Consider the following 23,034-nt stretch of genomic DNA (forward strand, 5'->3'; position numbering starts at 1 on the left):
AAATCCTGTCCCGAAGAATCCTCTCTAATAATTTCCCGACTACTGATGTAAGGCTCACCGGCCTATAATTTCCTGGATTATCCTTGCTACCCTTCTTAAACAAAGGAACAAAATTGGCTATTCTCCAGTCCTCTGGGACCTCCCCTGTAGCCGATGAGGATGCAAAGATTTCTGTCAAGGCCCCAGCAATTTCTTCCCTTGCCACCCTCAGTATTCTGGGGGTAGATCCCATTAGGCCCTGGGGACTTATCTACTTTAATGCTTTGCAAGACACCCAACACCTCCTCCTTTTTGATAATGAGATGACTGAGAATATCTGCACTCCCTTCCTTAGGCTCATCATCCACCAAGTCCTTCTCTTTGGTGAATACTGATGCAAAGTACTCATTTAGTATCTCGCCCATTTCCTCTGGCTCCACACATAGATTCCCTTCTCTGTGCTTGAGTGGGCCAATCCTTTCCCTAGTTACCCTCTTGCTCTTTATATACGTATAAAAAACCTTGGGATTTTCCTTAATCCTGTTTGCCAATGACTTTTCATGACCCCTTTTAGCCCTCCTGACTCCTTGCTTAAGTTCCTTCCTACTGTCTTTATATTCCTCAAGGGATTCGTCTGTTCCTAGCCTTCCAGCCCTTACGAATGCTTCCTTTTTCTTTTTGACGAGGCTCACAATATCCCGCGTTATCCAAGGTTTCCAAAACGTGCCAAACTTATCCTTCTTCCTCACAGGAACTTGCTGGTCCTGGATTCTAATCAACTGACGTTTGAAAGACTCCCACGTCAGATGTTGATTTACCCTCAAACAGCCGCCCCCAATCTAAGTTCTTCAGCTCCTGCCTTTCAACCCCCCCTTTATTCTTTCTCCCCCTCTGTATCTATTTGTCTGTGTGTTTATCGCGTATGCGTGCTAGCATGGTAGCATCGCGTATTTTTAGTAACTTTAACTGAGTTAGAGTGATAAGGTTAATAAACTTACATCTTTCTTGTTTAAACCTAAGTAAGCCTGTCTGGTTGGTTCATTTACAATTACAATTAGAGAGCAGTGAGCTAGGACTCACTGAGGTGAAGCTAAAAACTCTGTTTTATAAGATAAAACCCTGTTACGGCCAAACCAGGAAAGGAGTGTGAGCGGAGCCCGAGACCCCCTTCCTCACCCGGTCCTAACAGATAACAGTTGTAGATAAATTGTTGGACCTCCCAGGCTGAAGGAGATGGCATAGTTACAACTAGAAAATGGTGAGACTCTAAATGAGAACACAGATTCTTGTCAAGATGTTTAGATAATGCAGACCATGGACAGATAACTCAGTTGTCTATAGTCAGCAGCCATCTCTGTTGGAGCAAAATTCAGATAACATGAGCTTTTCTCTCCAAGGTGAAACCATCTGCCGTGATACATTGTTCCACTTAGCACCAAGGTGAGAACTGATGAAACTGACCATTTAAGTCATAGGTCAGCTGTAGGTCTCATTTTTGCAACATTCTGATTCTAGTCAGTCCTCCTTCAAGTTTAATAGGTTTAATGGCCTTTCCTCATGCCATGTTTTATGTTCTTAAACAATCAAACAGCTGAGAACTTTTTCTTAATAAAAGAAAACAGAACTAATGAGCGCATTAAATATGCCAGTAATATGCAAGTTATGGTTTTGTGGGAGATAACAAACACCAACAGCATTGCTGAATTTCTATTTAGTTTATAACTTATTTAAGAATATGTAACATACAACTGTAACAGAACTTAAGTTGACATTACCTGTATAAAGTTTTTCACAAAGCCAGGTTTTTAGACTGCATAGCTTAATCTGATTAAGGCCATATTTACACCAGTATGCACATCGAATCCATAACACTGCTTATAAATATTCCTGCAGCAAGACAGTACAGTAGGTACATGACAAAGGAATTTATGCAAAATTAGCTTTAAAAGAATCATGTTACATGCTAAACAAAATAAAAATAAAAATTTTCATTTTTATCTTAAAAAACAATACACTTGCATATCTTTTACATGCTTACAATGTAATTCTTGTGTAATTATACATGGTTATTTACAATATATGGTGAAATGAGAGGATAACACCCGCTCTTACAGGAAGTATCACTCCGTCTTGTGGGTGGAAAAGGGTACAGTATGATTTCAAATCAAATCAAGGAATTACAATACTCAGATCTGGAAATAATTGGAAAAATAATACAATACACTGTACCTGAAAAGTTTTACAATGAGAAGCTCAACTCAACACTGAAAAATTATTATAAATCTCTGGTTACCAGAAATTATTTCAAATTGCCATCAGGTTGCAACATGAGAAGACATAACCAAGTAGGTAAAATGTACATACAGTAATCACTAAATATTTTGGTAACACAGGCCAACAATTGATAATACTGATCCTGCATGACATATGTTTGCAGTTCTATACAGTATGCAAAGCGTCATTAAAAAAACGGTATCTTTCAGAGCAAAATAAATAGAAACACTTCAGATTAAGTAATTTATTACATTCAGTTGTAACAAGCTAGTACATCTTGTACTACTGTTAAAATAAACACCAAATGACTGTTATAGGTCTCTTGAAACTTTCTGAAATCAATGCAGGGCACAGATATAAGATACTTAATGCCATTTAATCATTATACACCATCTTCAGTATGGGTGTCATGCTGATATTTTCATCACACCAACATTGAAAGAACAAAATGATACTGCTGATGCCAGCCAGTACCAGTGGGAGAGAGACTAACTCCAAGAGGCAGTTTTGCATCATTTTCACTTGGCACCCACGGTGACATTTTGGCCGAAATACAATCCACGCTTGGCAACACAGTCAGTGATACGGGAGACACGACTGTGTTACGTCAGCTTCTGCCAAAATGGCAAACTTGCTGCGAGAGGGTGACAACATCCACCACTGAGGTGTATATTTAATCAGAAATATAGAAGTTACAACGTAAAAGATGTATTTACATTTTCATCCAAAATTTATTTTTTAAATTGGCAATTTTAGTGCGCAGCATCCCATTTCTGAAGGAATGCTCCTTTAGTATTTGACACAGCTATTTTACTAAAAGGAGTTTTCCCTAGTACTATACAGCAGATCTCCATTCATGGATTTTTTTTTTGAAAACTTACACCTTAGCAGTCTTGAATTTCTGGTTTATTAGGTGACTTGAACAATGAATTAGTGAAGGGTTTCTGTCTGCCAGCAGTCTTCTGAAAACCAAATTTTCCAGGTGTGCAAGTTGAAATATGATTGTGCCTGGAGTTCAAGAAATTGGTCCCTAGAACCTCCTGATTTGCTTCAAGGATCACAATGTAGCCAATTAAATCATCTGGGCTTGAATTAAAAAGCAATCTGCACAGGCTCATCATCTAAAACAGATTGCTGCAAAATCCGAGTTAAAAAGAACTGCCTTTAGTTACAGACATAAGTTGCCCTGTAGCAAATATATTAATTGCAGTGCAAATATCTGTTATCTAGTTTCAAATCACAAAATGCAACACACACTGAAGTTGACAATGTCATCATTTTACTCTGAGCTCTGCTTCATAGTTTAGAATAAAACATGCCCTGTAAAACCAATATAAAAGGCAGCCATACCCCTTAAACAAAAATACAGATTTTGCTCAAATATAAGATTAGTGAAATTAATCACTGACCCTGGGTCAGATAAAACTGTACTGTTCCACTTCTTGGGCCGAAGGGCCTGTACTGTGCTGTACTGTTCTATGTTCTTCAATAAACTTAGTTTGCTGAGAATGTAATTGGAAGTTTTTTAAAAAGTTTTTTTAGTTCAATCACTTATGTTAAATTTCTATTACTTTAACTTGGAACTGTATTTCACCACAGTTAACCACTGAGTTACAGTTTGGCACCAGGCTTGAAATTTGAACACAGTAGTTTGTCATTTTTCAGAGGGAGAAGTTAAAAGCTCCCTTTAAGCTTCAAATTAAGCAAAAGTAAAAGTTTCAAGAACCATGAAATTCTATAGTTTACAACACAAATTTACAAAGGTTTTGTGTCCCCTGCCGGTCATTATAGATGAACTTTGAGCGATGTTTAAAAATCCAAAAGCAACCTAGTTTGTTTCTAGTAGCCACCCACAGCAAAAACGCATCTCCAGACATGCATGGGAGTGAATGTGGTTACATCATTATGCCAACTCTTTACAGTCCATTTTCTTGCAAGCAAGTAGATAGTCAACTTAAGGGTGCTGAGACAAATTTACATTTTTAAATTTCTTTGTGCATACCCATCAGGGTACTTGGAGGTATTTGCGGTAGTAGCTGCTGAAAGCTGTGTAATGCTTTCTTTAATGAGTTTCGATCACTGTATAGCAAACAAGGATATATGCAGTAATATTCAAAAAACAGCTGACATGAAAAATAAAATATGAGAATAAGTTACTTTCGTGAAACCACAAACACAGTCTTGGCTTCAAATTGGAGTGCTTCCTCTTCAAGATTAGGTAGTCAGACAAATATGTCCATTTCCTCACAGCTTGCAAAATTATCAGCCACTTACTGAAACTTGGCTTTAAGGAAGTCACTGATATGCTTCACGAAATGACTGTCCAGAGAGTGCAACTTTTCTTTCCATATTATTAAGGGTTTGATTTTCTGCTTTTCCTTCATAAAAAAATAAAAATCATTTGTTCAATTAAATATTTATCAATATTATTCCATATAATTTGTTCTGATATAATAATAAAAGGAACTAAGATATACTGTCACAATTTTTTTTAAAAAGGAATCCACATTGATGATAAATGCACGCCTAATGTAGCATTGTGCCATATAGATATTGGCTTAGGCTTTTCACCTCCCGCCAACAGATTTTTCCGCAGAGTTATAGTGAATCAAGGCAGAAAGCAGGTGGGAAACGCATTGCGCAGAAACACCAGCTCCCAATGTTTCCCACAGGCCTGTTCTGTCAGGGTAAATTGTTTAGCATGGTAGAGACGGACAAATGTACAGCCACCAATGTGCCATTTTCACTCATGCTGGATGGAAGGCTGCACATCAGGCGATGAAGATCAGCATTCAGAAATAACCAGAGGGAGCTCCAGGGTAAAAAGAGGCATAAGCACAGGCCTCATTAGTTTGATGACAATCTTTTCTTTAATTAGAAGAATTTTTTAAACCGGGCAGCTCAGTACCAACCTCCTTTTCTGTCCCCATATTAGTGCAACTCCCTGGAGGAGTCTGGGCAGTCCACCTCCCATATGTAAATGACTTGGGGTTGGAAAAACAGCGACCGGTGGGGGGGGGGGGGGGGGGGGGGGAAGGGAGGGAGTGGTTACAGCAGGAAGCCTGGTTTAACTATTCCCGAATTTGATTCCTGGGCAGCAATTGCAGCATGCTACTTGACCCCTACTCTAGTGTTACAGTTGTGAATTGGGGTATTAAAAGACTTAGTTTCCCTGTCAGATTGCTATCCAATAACCTCTGCTAGAAAATGCAAATAAGGTTTAGCTTGATTGACTCTCAGTGGATAAATGGCATACTAGGACTCATTTGGCTCACACATGAAAAATGACCATTTTGGGGAAGATAGCACAGGACAACTGGCTATTGTGAAGCCATAACAATCTAGACGTGGTGCCTTCAGGAAAGTAATAGAAGTAAGCAAATGGAAGAATTATCTTTCTTTAAAAGAATCTGATTCATCTGTCTAGCAATCTGAATTGACTTGCATGCACAGACTTACAAGTTAAACTTCTTTGGAAGAGTATCTCTACCCCCGTTTGTTTTTTGTTCATTGGAGTTAGCTGAATAAAAACGAGAAGAACAAGATGGCAGATTGGAGGGCCCACCAGAACTTGAAGAATGACTCTGGAGCGTCCCGTCTAAAGTAAAGTAGAACACATTACCAGAAACGCTTACATAACTGTGCCCTGTTACCATTTGCTTTCTTTATGGAGTAATGCCATGTTGACAATTTTATGAAATTACCATGCCAAAGTAAGTGAATATCTAGACAGAATGCAATTTTAAAATAAATTGCCAATTTTTTTTACACAATGAAGCTGCTAGTAATTCTCAGAGCATTTGTATAAATATTGTTGGCTCAGTGTAAGACAACATTAATACAACTCATTGACCTAATCAAAGAGATTACATTAACAGTTATGATGGTCAATTTTTGAATGTAAGTTTGGTTCAGAGGTGAAAATGAAGATAATACTCCAGAACCTGAGCACATAATCTACATTAGTGCTTCAGCCCAATAATGAGCAAAATGCTGTCTTTCAAATTAGATGTTACGGTGACACCGTCATCTGCCTGTCCAGGAGGATCTAGAAGATAGCACAGGACTATTTGAAGAAGAATAGTGAATTTGCTTGGTTCTGATGAAAGGTCATTGACCAGAAATATTAACTCTGCTTTTCTCTCTACACATGCTCCCTGACTTGCTGAGTATTTCCAGCATTTTCTGTTTGAGTTTGCCTGGCATCCTGGACAATACCTTTCATTCAACCAAGACCATAGTAAAAATCTGGTCATTTCTCTCACTTGCTATTTGTTTGCATGCAAATTAACAGCTGTATTTGCCTACAAAACAACAGTAAAATATGCTACATAAATGCAAGTTCTTTCTTTGTACATTACACAAGTTAATTCTTGTTAATTAGAATTAGAACATTACAGCGCAGCACAGGCCCTTCGGCCCTCGATGTTGCGCCGACCTGTGAAACCATCTGACCTACACTATACCATTTTCATCCATATGTCTATCCAATGACCACTTAAATGCCCTTAAAGTTGGCGAGTCTACTACTGTTGCAGGCAGGGCGTTCCACGCCCCTACTACTCTCTGAGTTAGATATGTTAGATATTTCCAGTATTCATGGCTATCCTCTAAGCCAATAAGAACATCTACACATTTAGTAAATTCTTATTAGTCAGGTACCATTTATATAAAATATTTTTAAAAAAGTGTCTTTTGGGATTGCATATAAATTGCTGTGATGCTGTGGAAAAATATGAGAATGGTCTACTTACCAAATGACAGTAGAGCATTTTTTGTTGTAGCAATTTGAGAATTAGATGATGCTGTAGTAAGTTTCCTGGAAGACAGATGTTGCATCACATTGAGAATGTGAGATGTGTTTTAACATACATTTCAACTAAAATAATTTGATGAATCATATACATATGGGGCCAGAATTTACTGTAACTGGCAAATGATCAGTGCCAGCCATTCGTTAGTCTTGCCCATTTCCCATGAGCTTTTACATCGTAAGTTGCTACAAGTGGGACACTGAAAATGAGCATCAAGGAACTGTGTGAAGAGAGCAAGCAACAGTGTATCCCCTTAACCAATCAAATTGAAGAACGTTTAACAAACAGCAGAGTCTGCAAGTATAAGTTAGAATAGTGAATTCAATGTCAAATCAGGTACTGAAAGCAAAATAAAGAGAGGGGAAAAATGGATTGAGAGAAGGAGAGAGGTAAAGAAAAAGTTTTTAAAAATATAATTTTTAAAAAAGACTTCACACTTGGTTAAGTTAATTTTCCATGTAAGAAAGGTTGTTTGGCAGTAATTAAGACATCATGCCATTAGACTGAAAGGGACAAGCTGAAATTCTCTGTGGCAGGTTCAGACCGTAACTACAATGCTGTTCAATATATTTGAACAGGGAGCCAGATGGAGAGATGCCACTCTTTGTCAGATTACAGCAGAATGGCACATGTTGTACAGCAAATCTGGATTCTTGCATTCAAATCATGCATCTGTGCATGCCTGAAATTGCTGTCCAATTTGCACATATATAACAGTGAGAGCCATTAGCCTCAACGTCATATTTACTACAAATTCTGATCCATTATGTTTGAAGTTTTACGTGAGATAAATTAATTATGAACCTAATATATTAAATCATCATGAATAACCAAAAACCAAATAATCACTTTGCAATGGATGCCTGTATTTTGACCAGGGTGGAAGCGATGCGAATCATGTGCACATGAGAATGGTTACTGATGATTTGGTGGGCACCATGTCAATCTGCATAAGCACTCAAAGATGGCTGTAAAGAGTAGAGCAGACGTCATATCTGGCATTAGCAGCAGCCTGTACTTGTCATGTACTGTATTTACATAAAATATAATAAACATTTTAGTTGATAATACAACCTGCAGTTTGAGACATCTGCTCTTACTGTCTGGGATCCTGAACTGCACCTCTATACATAATGTACGTACATTGCATACATTAAGCCAAACCAGCATCTGATTGAACCTACCTATTACTGATTGTAAATTACCCAGGCAGAGGACTGTGAAAATAATCTGATTAAAATTGTGATGCAATCAGTAGAAATGACAACAGCCACAACTAAAACCATCACAGGCACAATTGACTTTTTCCACAGAATAATACAGTGCAGAAGAGGCCCTTCGGCCCATCGAGTCTGCACTGATGCATTAAAGACACCTGACCCGTCTACCTAATCCCATTTGCCAGCACTTGGCCCATAGCCTTGAATGCTATGACGTGCCAAGTGCTCATCCAGGTACTTTTTAAAAGATGTGAGGCAACCCGCCTCTACCACCCTCCCAGGCAGGGCATTCCAGACCGAAATTTTGGTGGATAAAAGCTCCCTGAAATAAACTAGAAGTTTTTTCATAGATAAATTATTTAACAATGCAAGAATATTTATATTTACACTGAAATATTTCTTGTTCCATTTTGTTTTTGCTGGATACAATTTTTATTTTGAGGACTAGGTGGTGCTACCGGTTAGATTAGTAAGTTTGATTTTCCCAAATCAAATTATTGAGGGGGATATCATTTTTGTGGGTAGAAAATTGCAACAACAGCAACTGACCATGAGGTTTACAAATTCCCCTTAGCTTTAAGCTATTTTGCTTCTTTCACCTTACTTACATTGTGGATTTATCAGAGGTGATCTTTGGAGGAGCTACTCGACCACCAAGTGAACGACTACGACCTAATTTAGTCTTCTTCTTCCCATCTTTGTTAAAAGATGAAACTGGTAAAGAAAATAAATTATTCTATTTTGATTTTTAATGTAAACGTGGGGAGAAAATACAAACAGCAGTATAAACTGGTTGCAGTTCTTTTGAGAACACTGCAAATTGAGATTTTTATTTGTGGTTCAGTACATTTCTAGACTTCTGTTTTATAATATTTAATAACAGAGTATTACTCCCAAAAAACATTTGAGGAAAAGAACACAGTAATGTAGACAGCTGGAAAGGGCAACATCAACCAGGCCAATTACTCCTCCAGTGCTTATCTAACTATGGGACAAAGAAAATAACTTTCTGGAAATGTGGGCAGCAACTGATTTGTGTTCAGTACTCCTATCACTGTGAAATCTCCTTAATTTCAATTCATATCTTGCAGTATAAATAAAAGGAATCCATTAAGTAGAGTTACATTTTAGCACAGATTCTATTTCTAAAATGTATTAAATGAAAGTTAACATGACCTGTTTTTCCCCCCTTATATTGTTAATTCAAATAAATAAGCCCATTCCCACATATACTTCCTTGCCCATTTTAAGATTCATTGGATCTCTTGAATTTCTTGGATCGCACTTACGCAGGGACGATGGAAATGGACGCCAAATTTTCTGGCAGAGCTCATTTGCCTATAACCAAACGTAAAAACCGGCATAAAACAAGCGCAAATGCAGCACTTCCAATTGCTGCCCATTTCTGTTACATCTATGGATTATGAAATCTTTTAGGCTAATCGTGTATTACCCTCATAAAAAAAACTTACCACGTGTCGCCGTAAATTGAGTTTTTTGTAAAACTTTCATGTGTGGGGTGTGAAACAGAATGCTCTGATGATTTACAGCAGCAGTGTTGCATCATTTAGTGTTCTGGCAAGATCCACCAAAACTTGCAAAACGTGCAGAAGGAAGTGCGAATCTCTGTTAAAACTGGATTTGATCTCTCAGCTGTCCATTTGATGATCCCTGGCATTTAATCATTGGGTCTTCTGGGGGAAGAAACTTACTTCGGGTTTAGCCTCTCATTTCTACCTGCAGTGGCTGCATTGGCACGTTCAGTAACCAAGATTAATTTGCACACCTTCACCATGGTGTCAATTTAGGAAACATCTATACTAGTGTCAAAAAGCCATTGTTAAGATTATCATATGAAATATTCAGGAGTATAGTGAGGTTAACACCCCTACCAGATGTAGTTTCAATTTTGAGTGAAACTGGCTTGAGGTTTTTGTTGGTGCTTCCAGTGAAGTAATGCCAGCAGAGTGAGAGCAGCTTGAGAAATTTCTCCATCGTTATATTGTTATGTTGCTGATTTCACTGTATCAGTGCCTTCTGACATCACACATCACTCTCAGACCTTCAAGCCTCTCTGCTCCTCTTCAATTATAAAGCAGAACAGGGGTATGCTAATTCAAAAGGTAATTGCTTAGTCTTTCTGAATGTATTGCGAGGGTCCGAAAAATTGTGTGTGCATTGTGAGTGCCAGCACTTTAGTTAAGTATAGTGCAGATCTCAGTGAGTAAAACTCAAATTGTGCTGAAAATCGCTATCAGATTTCAGAAATTGCAATTACACAGATATCAATTGACTACAGGCCATGCTGCACTTAAATAGTAGACCATAAATCTACACCAGCGCATTATTCGCTTAACTCCAGGAAACTCACATGAGTTGATCTTTTGCATGGGATGGAGCTATGTAAACAAGCATCAGAAGGTTTTGGTTGCAGTATCTCAGGAGTGGCACAAACATTCAAGGCAATTTGCACACAGCAATGTTTCAGAGTGCGATTTCCCTCTGCGAAAATGGTGCAATACCACTCTCATGACATAGTTACGCCAAAACTTTCCAGCAAAATCTGGGCCATTGTAACAGTGCTGAGAGTTGGGGCTTGGTTAAGATTAATGATGGGTATCACTAAATGATTGGGAAGTGCCTCCCAGTATGTGAAGTATATGCTTTGTTTGTCTTATACATACTATTTTCTTTCTTTCATTTACCTTTTCTGTCTTTCCTGCTATCTCCACAGGATGGTTTTCATACGATGAGGTGGAGTTTATCTATACTGTTCAGCAAAAGTATAGCTACTCTACAACGTAGCAAAACTAACTTTGAAAATGCTGATCCACTTAAGTTATTACAGTATCTATAACTAACTTTAGAAAATACAATTTTTTGCATGACAGTAGCTTTCAGCAGCAAAATGTTTAGATCAAATTAGTGCAAAAAAACTCACGCAATTTCTTTTCATTCATTGACTTGCCTTCTCCCCGTTTTTCCATGTCTTCCTATTAAGCGAAATATTAGAGTGCAATTTTAAAAAATCTTAGGTATAAAGAAAATATGAAGAAAATATTTGTACACAAGAATATAAAGTATGTTATGAGAAAGTCATTCAAGCCATTCCTATCATAGGTTCCATGCTATTTTAAAAAAATGTTCTGCAGAATTATTCCCTCACATCAAAAGTAAATAACACACAAGACCGCCCGTTTCTGTTGTTTAACCTTGGAAAGCTGCTCGCTGCAGACAAGACTGAACTTTGTGGAGTTCTACAGCTCTCTATCCCAATAGAAAGAGCTCTCTTCATTTAGCATTAGCTCTTCTTATTTCTCAATTAGTTTTCAATCCAGCTAGCTAATTTATTGGCCTGGCACTTGCAATGAGAATAATGGTGAGGCAATCAGCACTCGGAAGAAGGGTCACTGACCCGAAACGTTAACTCTGCTTCTCTTTCCACAGATGCTGCCAGACCTGCTGAGTTGTTCCAGCATTTCTTGTTTTTATTTCAGATTTCCAGCATCCGCAATATTTTGCTTTTAATATTCCTTTGAGTTTAGAAGAATGAGAGGTGATCTAATTGAAACATACACAATTCTTAAGGAGCTTGACAGACGCAGAGAAACTTTGTTCTGGCTGGGCTTTCCAGGACATGGGGTCACAACTTCAGAATAAGTGGTCAGCCATTTAGGGCTGAGATAAGAAGAAATTTCTTCACTCAAAGGGTTGAGAATCTTTGGAATTCTCTCCCTCAGAGATCTCTGTATGCTGAGTCATTGAATATATTCAAGACAAAGGCTGATAGATTTTTGGGTACGAAGGGAATTAAGGCATACGGGGATATAGTGGGAAGTGGAGTTGAGGTAGAATATCAGGCATTATGTTGAATGTCAGAGCAGGTGTGAAGAGCCAAATGGTCCACTCCAGCTCATATTTCTAATGTTCTTATCATATAAATTACTGCTGAACAATCTCTTTGGCCAAGAAATATTAATTTTATAAGTGTGAAGTCTCATTATTTCAGAGAAAACTAGTGTTTGAGATTTTAAAAAATTCATTTTTTAAATCTCTAACACTAATTTCTGAATTTTTTTTTACCTTTTCTGTCTCTTTGATCTTTTTCTCCCTTAATCCCATCTGTATCTTCTAATCTTTATTTTATTTTCTCCAGTTTGGGTCTAATTTTTATTCTCTGGTTTATACTTCCTGGTTTAGGCTCTGCGGACAGAATTTTCGCATCGGGGGTGGGTATTGTGAGCCACAACCATTTCTGGGTCGCAAACCCACCCCCAGTGGGAAACTAAAATGATGCACAATATTCACGAGGCGACCTTTTAATTAATATGGAGACAGATTCGCTGTCTAATTAGCGGCCATGGGGGGTGGGAACAGAGGCCGGACTTTTAACTTACGGATCTTATTCAACAGACCATGGCAGCCATTACTGGGGCTGCTGTTTAATTCAATCTTCTGCTGTCTGCAAGATGTCCCAGGAGATTTGGAAACCTGGGTCACAAGGCATGGTTGCCCCTCGTTTCTTCAATGCAGACCTTGAGGCTATGTTGGAGGCCATGAGGGAGAGGACAACGGTCCTGTTTCTGGAGAGTGGCAGGAAGAGGCCACCCACACAGGTAAAACGGGCCTGGCAGGACATCACTGCTACTGGAGCATCAGAAGTATCACCTGGAGATTCTGGATCCAGTTCTGAAATTGTTCAATGACCTCATATGCTCTAGCAAGGTGAATGCCACACCCAACCCTCATGACAGGGCTCTGGGTATTCACCCTTCAGCAGACGCACCAGCTGAGGAGCCCGAGGCCACATGCTGCCCCTGAACATAGGAGGAGTGTGTGCCCAGGGTACTCAATGATCCCTCAGAATGGCTCAGTGCCATAATGCTGCTGAGGACCTGTCACCACTAAGATATGTAGCTGTTAATGAGTAAGAGCATATGACATTGGCCATGCAGGACAGCAGTGCATTATAGAGTCATAGAGTTATACAGCACAGAAACAGGCCCATCGGCCCATCGTGTTTGTGCCGGCCATCAAGCACCTAACTATTCTAATCCCATTTTCCAGCACTTGGCCCATAGCCTTGTACGCTATGGCATTTCAAGTGCTCATCTAAATACTTCTTAAATGTTGTGAGGGTTCCTGCCTCTACCACCTCTTCAGGCAGTGCGTTCCAGATTCCAACCACCCTCTGAGTGAAAAGATTTTTCCTCAAATCCCTTCTAAACCTCCTGCCCCTTACCTTAAATCTATGCCCCCTGGTTATTGATCCCTCCACTAAGGGAAACATTTCTTCCTATCTATCCTATTAATGCCCCTCATAATTTTGTATACTTCAGTCATGTCCCCCCTTAGCCTTCTCTGCTCTAAGGAAAACAACCCTAGCCTTTTCAGTCTCTCTTCATAGCTGAAATGCTCCAGTCCAGGCAACATCCTGGTGAATCTCCTCTGCATCCTCTCCAGTGCAATCACATCCTTCCTATAGTGTGGTGCCCAGAACTGTACACAGTATTCCAGCTGTGGCCTGACGAGCGTTTTATACAGCTCCATGATAACCTCCCTGTTCTTATATTCTATGCCTCGGCTAATAAAGACCTTCCTAACCACCTTATCTACCTGTGCTGCTGCCTTATCTCACACTCTTTTGTTTTTGCAGGAGAAACAGGCACACAATGCATGGGAAGGCCCAACAGGAGGAGGTGTCCCTTACATTCAGTTAACACCACCAATCGAGGATCGAGCGATGGAAGTAGCCAGGATCGCTGACCAGGAGGAAGTTGGCCCTGGCAAAATGGATGATCACAGTGGAGATGGTGATGACGGAGGGAAATGTGCTCCTTGTGGAGGTGCATTGCATTCCACTGTGTTTGACAGCACGCTGAATACTGCACTGTAGAGGCTTCTGCACTCCAAGGCTAGCTCTTGTGATCTTTTCTTATGTCTCCCACAAGTGCAGACGTCCATTCACAAAGACCCTCTCCCTCCCAAGCACAGCCCAAGAGGAGGAGGGAGGACAGACACTCTCAGCTGGGCACAGATATAGGGCCCCAGGAGTCACAAGAAAGGAAGTTCTACCTAGAACATCAGCAAGAGATGTGCACCCACATGTCAGAGTTCCCTGACGCCATGTGGGGGGTCGCGGGTAAAGAATTGCTGGTCCATCCAGTTCATGTGCGTCACCCTGGTTCGGGGCTATAAGCGCATGAGCTCCTCCACCGAGAGTATGGCCAATTTCATGGAGTGTCATAGGCAACAGCACTAGGGAGTGTATGCAAAAATTGAGCACTGACATCCACAGGACGCATGCCACACTGTGTAGCTTGGACCGCTCAGTGGCGTCGGTGGCACAGAGATGTTTGGAATGGCTGCCAGTTGCACCCAAGCTGGTGTCCTCTTCCAGGCATTCGACGTGCCATCAAATTTCAAGATGTCACGTAAGAGAATGAGAGTCCCACCTCTCACAGGGTACCTTTTTTGCTCTCAAAGCGGCACAGTGGTTAGCACCGCAGCCTCACAGCTCCAGCGACCCGGGTTCAATTCTGGGTACTGCCTGTGTGGAGTTTGCAAGTTCTCCCTGTGTCTGCGTGGGTTTTCTCCGGGTGCTCCGGTTTCCTCCCACAAGCCAAAAGACTTGCAGGTTGGTAGGTAAATTGGCCATTATAAATTGCCCCTAGTATAGGTAGATGGTAGGGAAATATAGGGACAGGTGGGGATGTGGTAGGAATATGGGATTAGTGTAGGATTAGTATATATGGGTGGTTGATGGTCGGCACAGACTCGGTGGGCCGAAGGGCCTGTTTCAGTGCTGTATCTCTAAAAAAAAAAGTTACTAAAAGAGCAAGCTGATAATGGTGCAGCAAGGGAAACAGGGCATCTGGCACCTGAGTGAGCAAGACAAATAACAGGGTCTCTCCTTAACGAGATTTAAGGAATGGGAAATAAACACAGGAAGAAATGAGAAGGAGGGCGAATTAAAGCTGGTGAAAATCAATGTCAAATCAGGAAGAGAGAGAAATAAAGAGGAAAATAAATACTGGATTGAGAGAGAGGAAAAATAAGAAAAAAATTATATTTAAAATTTGGCATTTTTCAAACCTCCTTAAAAAATTCAAAACCCAAAGGAATGAGACCCCCACACTTGAAACAGAGAAGTTGACTGGCATTCATAAACACTTTACCCAAAGAGCAGTAAGAATACAGAACTCAATAACAGTAGTTGAAGCAAATAACAGATTTAAGGGGAAGCTAGAAATTCACGAGGGAGAAAGGAATAGAAGCATATGCAAATAGAGTTAGATGAAGAGGGGTGAAAAGAGGCTTGTGTAGAGCATAAACGCTGGTATAGACCAGTTCGGTCGAATGGCCCGTTTTTGTGCTGAAGACTCTATGTTGAAAAGAGTACTTATGCTTGTAATGACAAAACTTAACTTTCTCTGTCAAGTTTAATGGGCAATTAATGGGTAAATATAGAAAGTTTCTTAAAAAAAATGAGTGGCTAAAGTAGGGATGCCATTTTCATGAACCTAATAGAGGTAGGCGAAAACGGAACAACTTTTAGATATTTACATTTAACCACTCATCTGCTCTTCAACTGAAGCTGCCGCAGCAGTTACCTATAATAACAGCAAGCGCCATTAGCCTTGCCGTTATTTTGTCAGCAAATACTTGCCTATTATTGGTCTATCAACATCAATTAAAAGCACAAGTGGAACAAGCATCTCCCTAAATCTTTGTTACACTGCTTTTCTCTCTTTTTTTGGTACAAAGTACAAGAGAGGATAATAAAGGTATGTTTACAACCAATGCATTTTATCAGGACTATTAAAGCAAAGCCCACACAAAGCTGATTTCAAGAGTAAAATAGTATTGCAGCACTTGATGTTTCCAAACGTATTCATTATAGTGTCTTTCCCTGTAGCATCAGATCAGCACTAAACCCTTAAGCCACATATTCTGCTGCAAGTCTGATTGTGCTCAAAAAATCCCATCCAAAAGTTATATATTAAAACACTGTTCAACACAAAAGAGGTCAAATGATTGAAATTAAGTGCAGGTGTGGTACATGTTATTTAATTTTCAGTATGAACAGATCGTGCTTACTTCTGTATACTGAAAATCATATGAAAAGAAGCAAAGATATACATGCAGTTAATATGAAGTATAATGTAATCTCTCATTCAAAAGGTATAAACATGCCATCATAATACAGATATTACCATTTCTAGAAGCAAAATTTCTTCTTTTTCCTTCTTGTGATCTAGCAAGTCTTTTTCTTGTAACCTTTTGGGAAACTTGAGGAGAAAAATAAAGTCACATCTTACTTGCTTAGTAACTGAATTGCCTAATTTGTTCATGGAACAACTGATTGTTTCAAAACAAAGCTACAGAAAAATGTTAACTTACAGATTCCATGCTCATTTCCATTCGATCTAATTCCAATGTAATCTTAATAAAAGGGTAAAAAAAAAGTGTTGGTAGCAAGTAGTAGAAATGATAAACAGAAAAAAAAAATCATTTCTGAAGAGTGCACTTCCTCCACTGTTGCTTCCCGTCAGTACAATTTCTCATCTCTTGCTGAATGACAGAGGGTCCTAATCAACAAATTTCTTCAGACTGGATTTATGACAGTCTATGACCATTTGATAGGAGATTCATTTTTGGAAAGAACCATGTAAGCCCTTGACTTAGAAATCCAACACTGTAACACCATTCCCAGTAAAAAATGATACTTTCAAGAACAGAGGGTGATATTTTATCTCATAATCTTAACAGAAAAGAAACTGGTTCCATTGTACACTGGAGTGAATTGATTTGTAATAAGAAAATAATTTTGTGACAGCATAAACTTATGAAATAATGGGTCAGATTTTGCTGGAATAGTGTATCTCAAGGCACACCCCAATATTTAGACTTGTTCATGCACATTTAGGTTTTTAAAAATTTTGCCCACAAAGTTGCTGCAAGTCTGAGCTGATAACAGTGCAACAAGGGCAAGAGGACATCTCGGACCTTAGTGAACAATGGGAGAAACGGTATATCTCCTTAACCAACGAGTTTAAAGGATTGCGAAATATGCAGAGGAAGGGCTGAGAAGGAGTGGATGAATTCTACGTCAAATCAGGCACAGAAAGACAAAGAGAGGGGAAAAAAAGACTGGATTAACAGAGAAAAAGAGGAAGAGAGAAAAAGAGGAAGAGACAAAGGAAAAGTAAGTTTTTTTTTTAAAAAGCTGTTTCACATTTTTAAAAGTTCCTAAAGCAATTCACAACCTGAAGGAATGAGACGCCACCCTTGTAATTGGTTACTTTCTGGGCAAGAGAGGTTGACTGGTAGTCATTAAGAATAATCATATTAAAAGGGTACGGACACTATTAATTCCAAAACGTAACTTTCTCTGGTGAGTTTAAGCAATAATTAGTGTGAAAATGCTATAACTTCATGAAAACCATGGGCAAAGCTGATGGCGGACCTTGTGGCAATTTGCAATTCATGGGATATCGCTTCCTCGCTACAAATTGCTGACCGATTTGCATATTAATAACGGACAGTGTTCAGACGCCATTATTTTTACAGCAAAATCTGTCCTCATAGCTAACTCTAATACCTTGATTTTTTAAAAAATATTAATTTACAAGCAAAAAGTTGTATAAAATACATTACTATTTAATATCAGATGCACTTTTCTTTCAAATGAGCCACTGATGAGACACATAGAACAAATGCTTAATCTCAGTTGTAATGATTCAAGACCAAATGCAGAATAATCAGCTGCAAAAAAGTTGTAAGAAGCAAACGTACAATTCTCACTATTGCTGTGACATCTTTGTCCTTTTCCTGACACAGTAATTTCCGAACACAAAGCTCTAGTTGTTGAAGTAGGTGTTTGTCAGCAGGCAGTTTCAATGCAGACTTCAATTTTGGCAGCATGTAACAGAATTTAATCCTGGAAGAATAAACATGAAACCACATATTGTGAGTTATAGCACACCACCAGCTCCAGAGTCAGTCATTTTAAAAAATCATTTAAATTTTCAAAACATTTTGCAAACTAACAAAATGCAAGCCCCACAATGAAAGTAACGAACATTTTTCTATAACTCTGTTAGATCACCAAATGGACATTTTCTTAGGTGATCTGGTCTGGTATGTTGAGACCTATTGTTACATATTTTTCAAAACGTAACTGTGCATCTGGTAGAAGGGTGGTGTTGGAGGTGGAGTGGGGAGGGAGGGGGTGATGAGATGATTTTATAGCCTTTAATGCAGCTTTAGGATTGTAGGGTTAAAGTATAAGATCAGTGGGAGGGCATCTTTGCTAAGCTGCTGTAACAGATAATTTATGATTCGTTTTACATACTCAGGCCTGTGATATGTAATTACTGGTGTGTAATTTACTATCATTAGATGTCAAACCAGAGAATGGGGTTGGAGAAATTATTCAGAATTTACAACTTTATTTACATGGAATGGATGATGCTTTCTAATGAGTGCTGTACAGGCACCCACATTCACAGCTGTATAAACCTAGAATTAGCACAGCAATTTTTTTTTGGTCAGCCAGCAGTATGACATACACACAAGCCCATCACCATACTTAACCCAAGTGTCTCCAAAAAAAACTATTGAGAATTATACCCAAGTACAATTTCCATTAGTCTGAAATGCAGTGAACATTATAGCTCCATTTGCACAAGCTGGACAAGCCTTGAGGACAAGCTGTGCTGCAATTCAATGAGTAAAAGCCATACAGCTTACCAGCTCATAGCACTGCAAAGGTTCCTGATGCTTGTCCAGCTAGGACTACCCTGCTCATTAGGACACTGGTTTACAGGGTTAGGGGTCCCCTCCAGGTCCTATTAAAAAGGTAGGCCCTCTGGACAATTATCGTCAGCATCCTAAAATGTTGTCTGGCTAGGGCATTGGATTATTGACTGCTCCAGTGAGGTTCAATTCAGTTCCCATCTCCCATTACTAAGCAGATTTTTAAAAAAACAAAAAAATTTAGATACACACTAGCTGATCAGGCAGCATCTGTGGAGACAACAGACAAGTTAACATTTCAGATATGGATTCTTTTATCAGTACTGGAAGATATTACTCCTTAGATGTTCCTGACTGTTTCCAGTACTTTCAGCTTTTGTTTCAGATTTCAGAATCTTCATCTAGTAGACAAATTGACTCCAATGAATGAGCATGTGAACAATTCAAGAAACTTTACAACCAGAGATCAACCTTTCTACACAATATTGCAATTCTACAAACCATTACTGCCTGTTGCAGTAATGCCACATATAGATGATGGCTTAAGCAATAAGTTTTATCAAAATAATTGGAAATATTTCTCCAGATAGCAAAAGTAAAATCTAAACCCCCTAGAATAAACATATATATATTATATACACACACTCATACATAGACACACATATTTATGCATAATATATCAAAACAATATTTTGTCCTTTTCTAGACCAATAGTTTCCTAAAATAAAGCTGTAGCTGTTGAAGTAGATATTTGTCAGCAGGCAATTTCAACACACCCTTCAACTTTGACAATGTACAACAAATTTCAGTCATGTAATATTAATTGTGAAACTCTATATTGTAATTTACAGCATACCAGCACACATGCTGGCTATTTTGAGAGAATTATTTACATTTTCAAAGTAGCTTTCTGTAAAAATATCTGCTTTGCAATAAAAACCCTCAAAATTTTCTATAGCTTTGTCAAAACCTATAGTATTTTACACTTTTCTAGCTGTCTTGTAGAGGTGCTTTAGTTTTGGTTTGAAATACTTGTGCATATTTTAGCATATCTGAAATTAGTACAATTCTACCAAGCCTGGAGTCATCAAAATGTTTAATGGGCAAACATATTATGCCCAGGACAATTTGGAAATCAGTATTGAATCCAGGAATGTGCTAAAAGCAGGAATAGAAATAACTAGCTTGTAAAGTTCTGATCCACATGCAGCGGGGGCGCCAGCAGCGTGACGGGAACCTGAAGTTTCAGCAGCGCGCTCATCAGTTGCTTTTTAACTCAACCACAACATTTGCATCTGACTTCCAGGTTTCCCAACCAATTGGAGCAGATGGGTGGATGACGACCCGCTGTAGTCTGTTTCAGCTCCACTATTTAAAGGGACCATGTAAGGGTCTGAATGGAAACATTCTAGAAGTGATTGAATGAGCCAGCAACTGGAAAAATCTAGTGTCCATATGCAAAGGCTGGACCACGGTTATTAAATACATCCCTGGAGATCATGCTGTGGATTGTAAGGGCCTGAAGGGAGGCTCTGTTCCCCACAGACAGGAGGAAAAAGGGAGCAGCAGAGAACAAGCAAGCGCAGCTAGAAGTCGCCAACAATGTCAGCCTCAGGCGTGTGGTGCCTCCCTCCTTGATACAATGATGGAAGAGGTTTAATGAAATATCCCAAGGCGCTTCACAGCAGCAATATAAAACAAACTATTACACCGAGCAACCGAGAAGGTAGGGCAGATGCCCAAAATCTTTGTTAAAGAGGTAGATTTTAAGGAGTGTCTCAACGGTGGAGAGGCGTGGAGAGGCAATTCCAGAGCACGGAGCCTCGGCAACTGAATTAAAATTGGCATGTTCAAGAGGCGAGAATTAGATGAGCGCAGATATCATGAGGGTTGAGGCTGGAGGAGATACTGTGATAGTGAGGGGCCAGGCCATGGAGAGATTTGAAAACAAGGATGAGAATTTTAAAAATCAAGATGTTGTTTGACCGGCAGCCAATATAGGTCAGCGAGCAAATGGTGATAGGTGAACGGGACTTGAACATAAGAAAGAACGTAAGAAATAGGAATAGGAATAGATCATTTGGCCCCTTGAGCCTGCTCTGCCATTCAATAAGATCATTGCCTCAACCCCAATTTTCCACCTGCCTCCCATAACCCTCGACTCGCTTGTCAACCAAAAATCTGTTTAACTCAGCCTTGAATATATTCAATGACACAGCCTCCACTGCTCTCTGGCGAAGAGAATTCCAAAGATTAATGACCCTCCAAGAGAGGAAATTCCTCCTCATCTCTGTCTTAAATGGGCGACCCCTTATTCTGAAACTGTACTCCCTAGCTCTAGATTCCCCTACGAGAGGAAACATCCTCTCAGCATCTACCCTGTCAAGTCCTCTCAAAATCTTATACATTTCAATAAGATCACCTCTCATTCTTCTGAACTCCAATGAGTATAGGCCCAACCTGCTCAACCTTCCCTCCTAAGACAACCCCTTCATCCCAGGAATCAACCTAGTGAACCTTCTCTGAACTGCCTCCAATGCAAGTATATCCTTCCTTAAAAAAGACCAAAACTGTACACAGTACTCTAAGTGCGGTCTCACCAACACCCAACTTTTAATACTCCATCCCTCTTGTAAACAAGCCAACATTCCATTTGTCTTCCTAATTACTTGCTGCACCTGCATGCTAATTTTTTGTCTTTCATGTACAATGACACCCAGATCCCTCTGTACTGCTCCATTCTGCAGTCTCTCTCTATTTAAATAATATTCTGCTTTTCTACTCTTCCTACTAAAGTGGATAACCTCACTTGGTGCAATTTAGGAAACGGGCAGCAGAACTTTGGAAGACCTCGAGTGTATGGAGGATAGAAAGTGGGAGACCAGCTAGAAGTGCTTTGGAATAGTCAAGTTTAGAGGTAACAAAGGCATGAATGAGGGATTCAGCAGATGTGCTGAGGCAGGGGCGAAGTTGAGCAATGTTACAGAGGTAGAATTAGGCGACCTGAGTGATGGTGCAAATATATGGTTCGAAGCTCATTTTGGGGTCACATATGACACTAAGGTTGCGAACAGTCTGATTTAGTCTCAGACAGTTGTCAGAGAAAGGGATGGAGTCAGTAGCTAGGGAACGGAGTTTGGAGTGGGGAGCGAAAAGAATGGCTTCAGTCTTCCCACGAGGTCATTGAAGGAAATTTCTGCTCATCCAGTACTACACAAGAACATAAGAAATAGGAGTAGGCCATTCAGCCCCTCAAACCTGCCCCGCCATTCAATAAGATCATAGCCATTCAATAAGATCATAGCTAATCTGTCCCAGGCCTCAACTCCTCTTTCGGGCCTGCTCTGCATAGTCCTCGACTCCCTGAGATTTCAAAAATCTATCTACCTCTTCCTTAAATACATAAGCAGTCTGATAATTTAGCAACAGTGGAGGAGTCAAGAGAGGTGGTGTGAGGTAGAGCTGGGTGTTGCCAATGTACATGTGAAAACTAACACTGCGCTTTTGGATGAGGTCACCAAGAGGCAGCATGCAGATAAGAAATAGGAGCGGGCCGAGGATAGATCTTTGGGGACACCCAAGTAACAATGCAGGAGCAGGAAGAGAAGCCATTGCAAGCGATACGCTGGCTACGATTAGACAGATATGAGTGAAACCAGGAGAGAGCAGTTCCACCCAGCTGGACCTCAGTGGAGAGGTGTTGGATGAGGATCATAAGATCATAAGAAGTAGGAGCAGGAGTAGGCCGTCCGGCCCCTCGAGCCCGCTCCGCCATTCAATAAGATCATGGCTGATCTTTTCGTGGACTCAGATCCACTTACCCGCGTTCTCACCGTATCCCTTAATTCCTTTATTATTCAAAAAGATATCTACCTTAGCTTTAAAGACGTTTATTGAAGAAGCGTCAACTACTTCACCGGGCAAGGAATTCCATAGATTAACAACCCTCTGGGTGAAGAAGTTCCTTCTTAATTCAGTCCTAAATC

At 39.7% G+C, this 23,034-nt stretch overlaps 1 protein-coding gene across 6 annotated transcripts in view; it reads right to left on the bottom strand.

Moving 5' to 3' along the window:
* Positions 1-1,679: 1,679 nt before the first annotated feature.
* Positions 1,680-23,034, bottom strand: part of ppp4r4 (protein phosphatase 4, regulatory subunit 4) — a 178,481-nt gene continuing 157,126 nt past the window's right edge. For 4 of the 6 annotated variants that reach the window (XM_068038738.1, XM_068038737.1, XM_068038736.1 and 1 more), the window contains 8 exons: positions 18,086-18,230; positions 16,691-16,732; positions 16,504-16,578; positions 11,229-11,280; positions 8,896-9,001; positions 7,008-7,072; positions 5,713-5,851; positions 1,680-4,631 (listed from right to left, as the gene is read on the bottom strand). In XM_068038738.1, coding sequence (XP_067894839.1) covers positions 4,607-4,631; positions 5,713-5,851; positions 7,008-7,072; positions 8,896-9,001; positions 11,229-11,280; positions 16,504-16,578; positions 16,691-16,732; positions 18,086-18,230 — 649 coding nt within the window. In that variant the 3' untranslated portion in view covers positions 1,680-4,606. Of the gene's footprint in view, positions 4,632-5,712; positions 5,852-7,007; positions 7,073-8,895; positions 9,002-9,576; positions 9,626-11,228; positions 11,281-16,503; positions 16,579-16,690; positions 16,733-18,085; positions 18,231-23,034 lie in introns of those variants that run through there. The other 2 variants (XM_068038739.1, XM_068038740.1) reach the window with 2 other exon arrangements.

The sequence above is a fragment of the Heterodontus francisci genome, chromosome 9 (genome assembly GCF_036365525.1).
Source record: "Heterodontus francisci isolate sHetFra1 chromosome 9, sHetFra1.hap1, whole genome shotgun sequence".
In the NCBI taxonomy this organism is placed as follows: Eukaryota; Metazoa; Chordata; class Chondrichthyes; order Heterodontiformes; family Heterodontidae; genus Heterodontus; species Heterodontus francisci.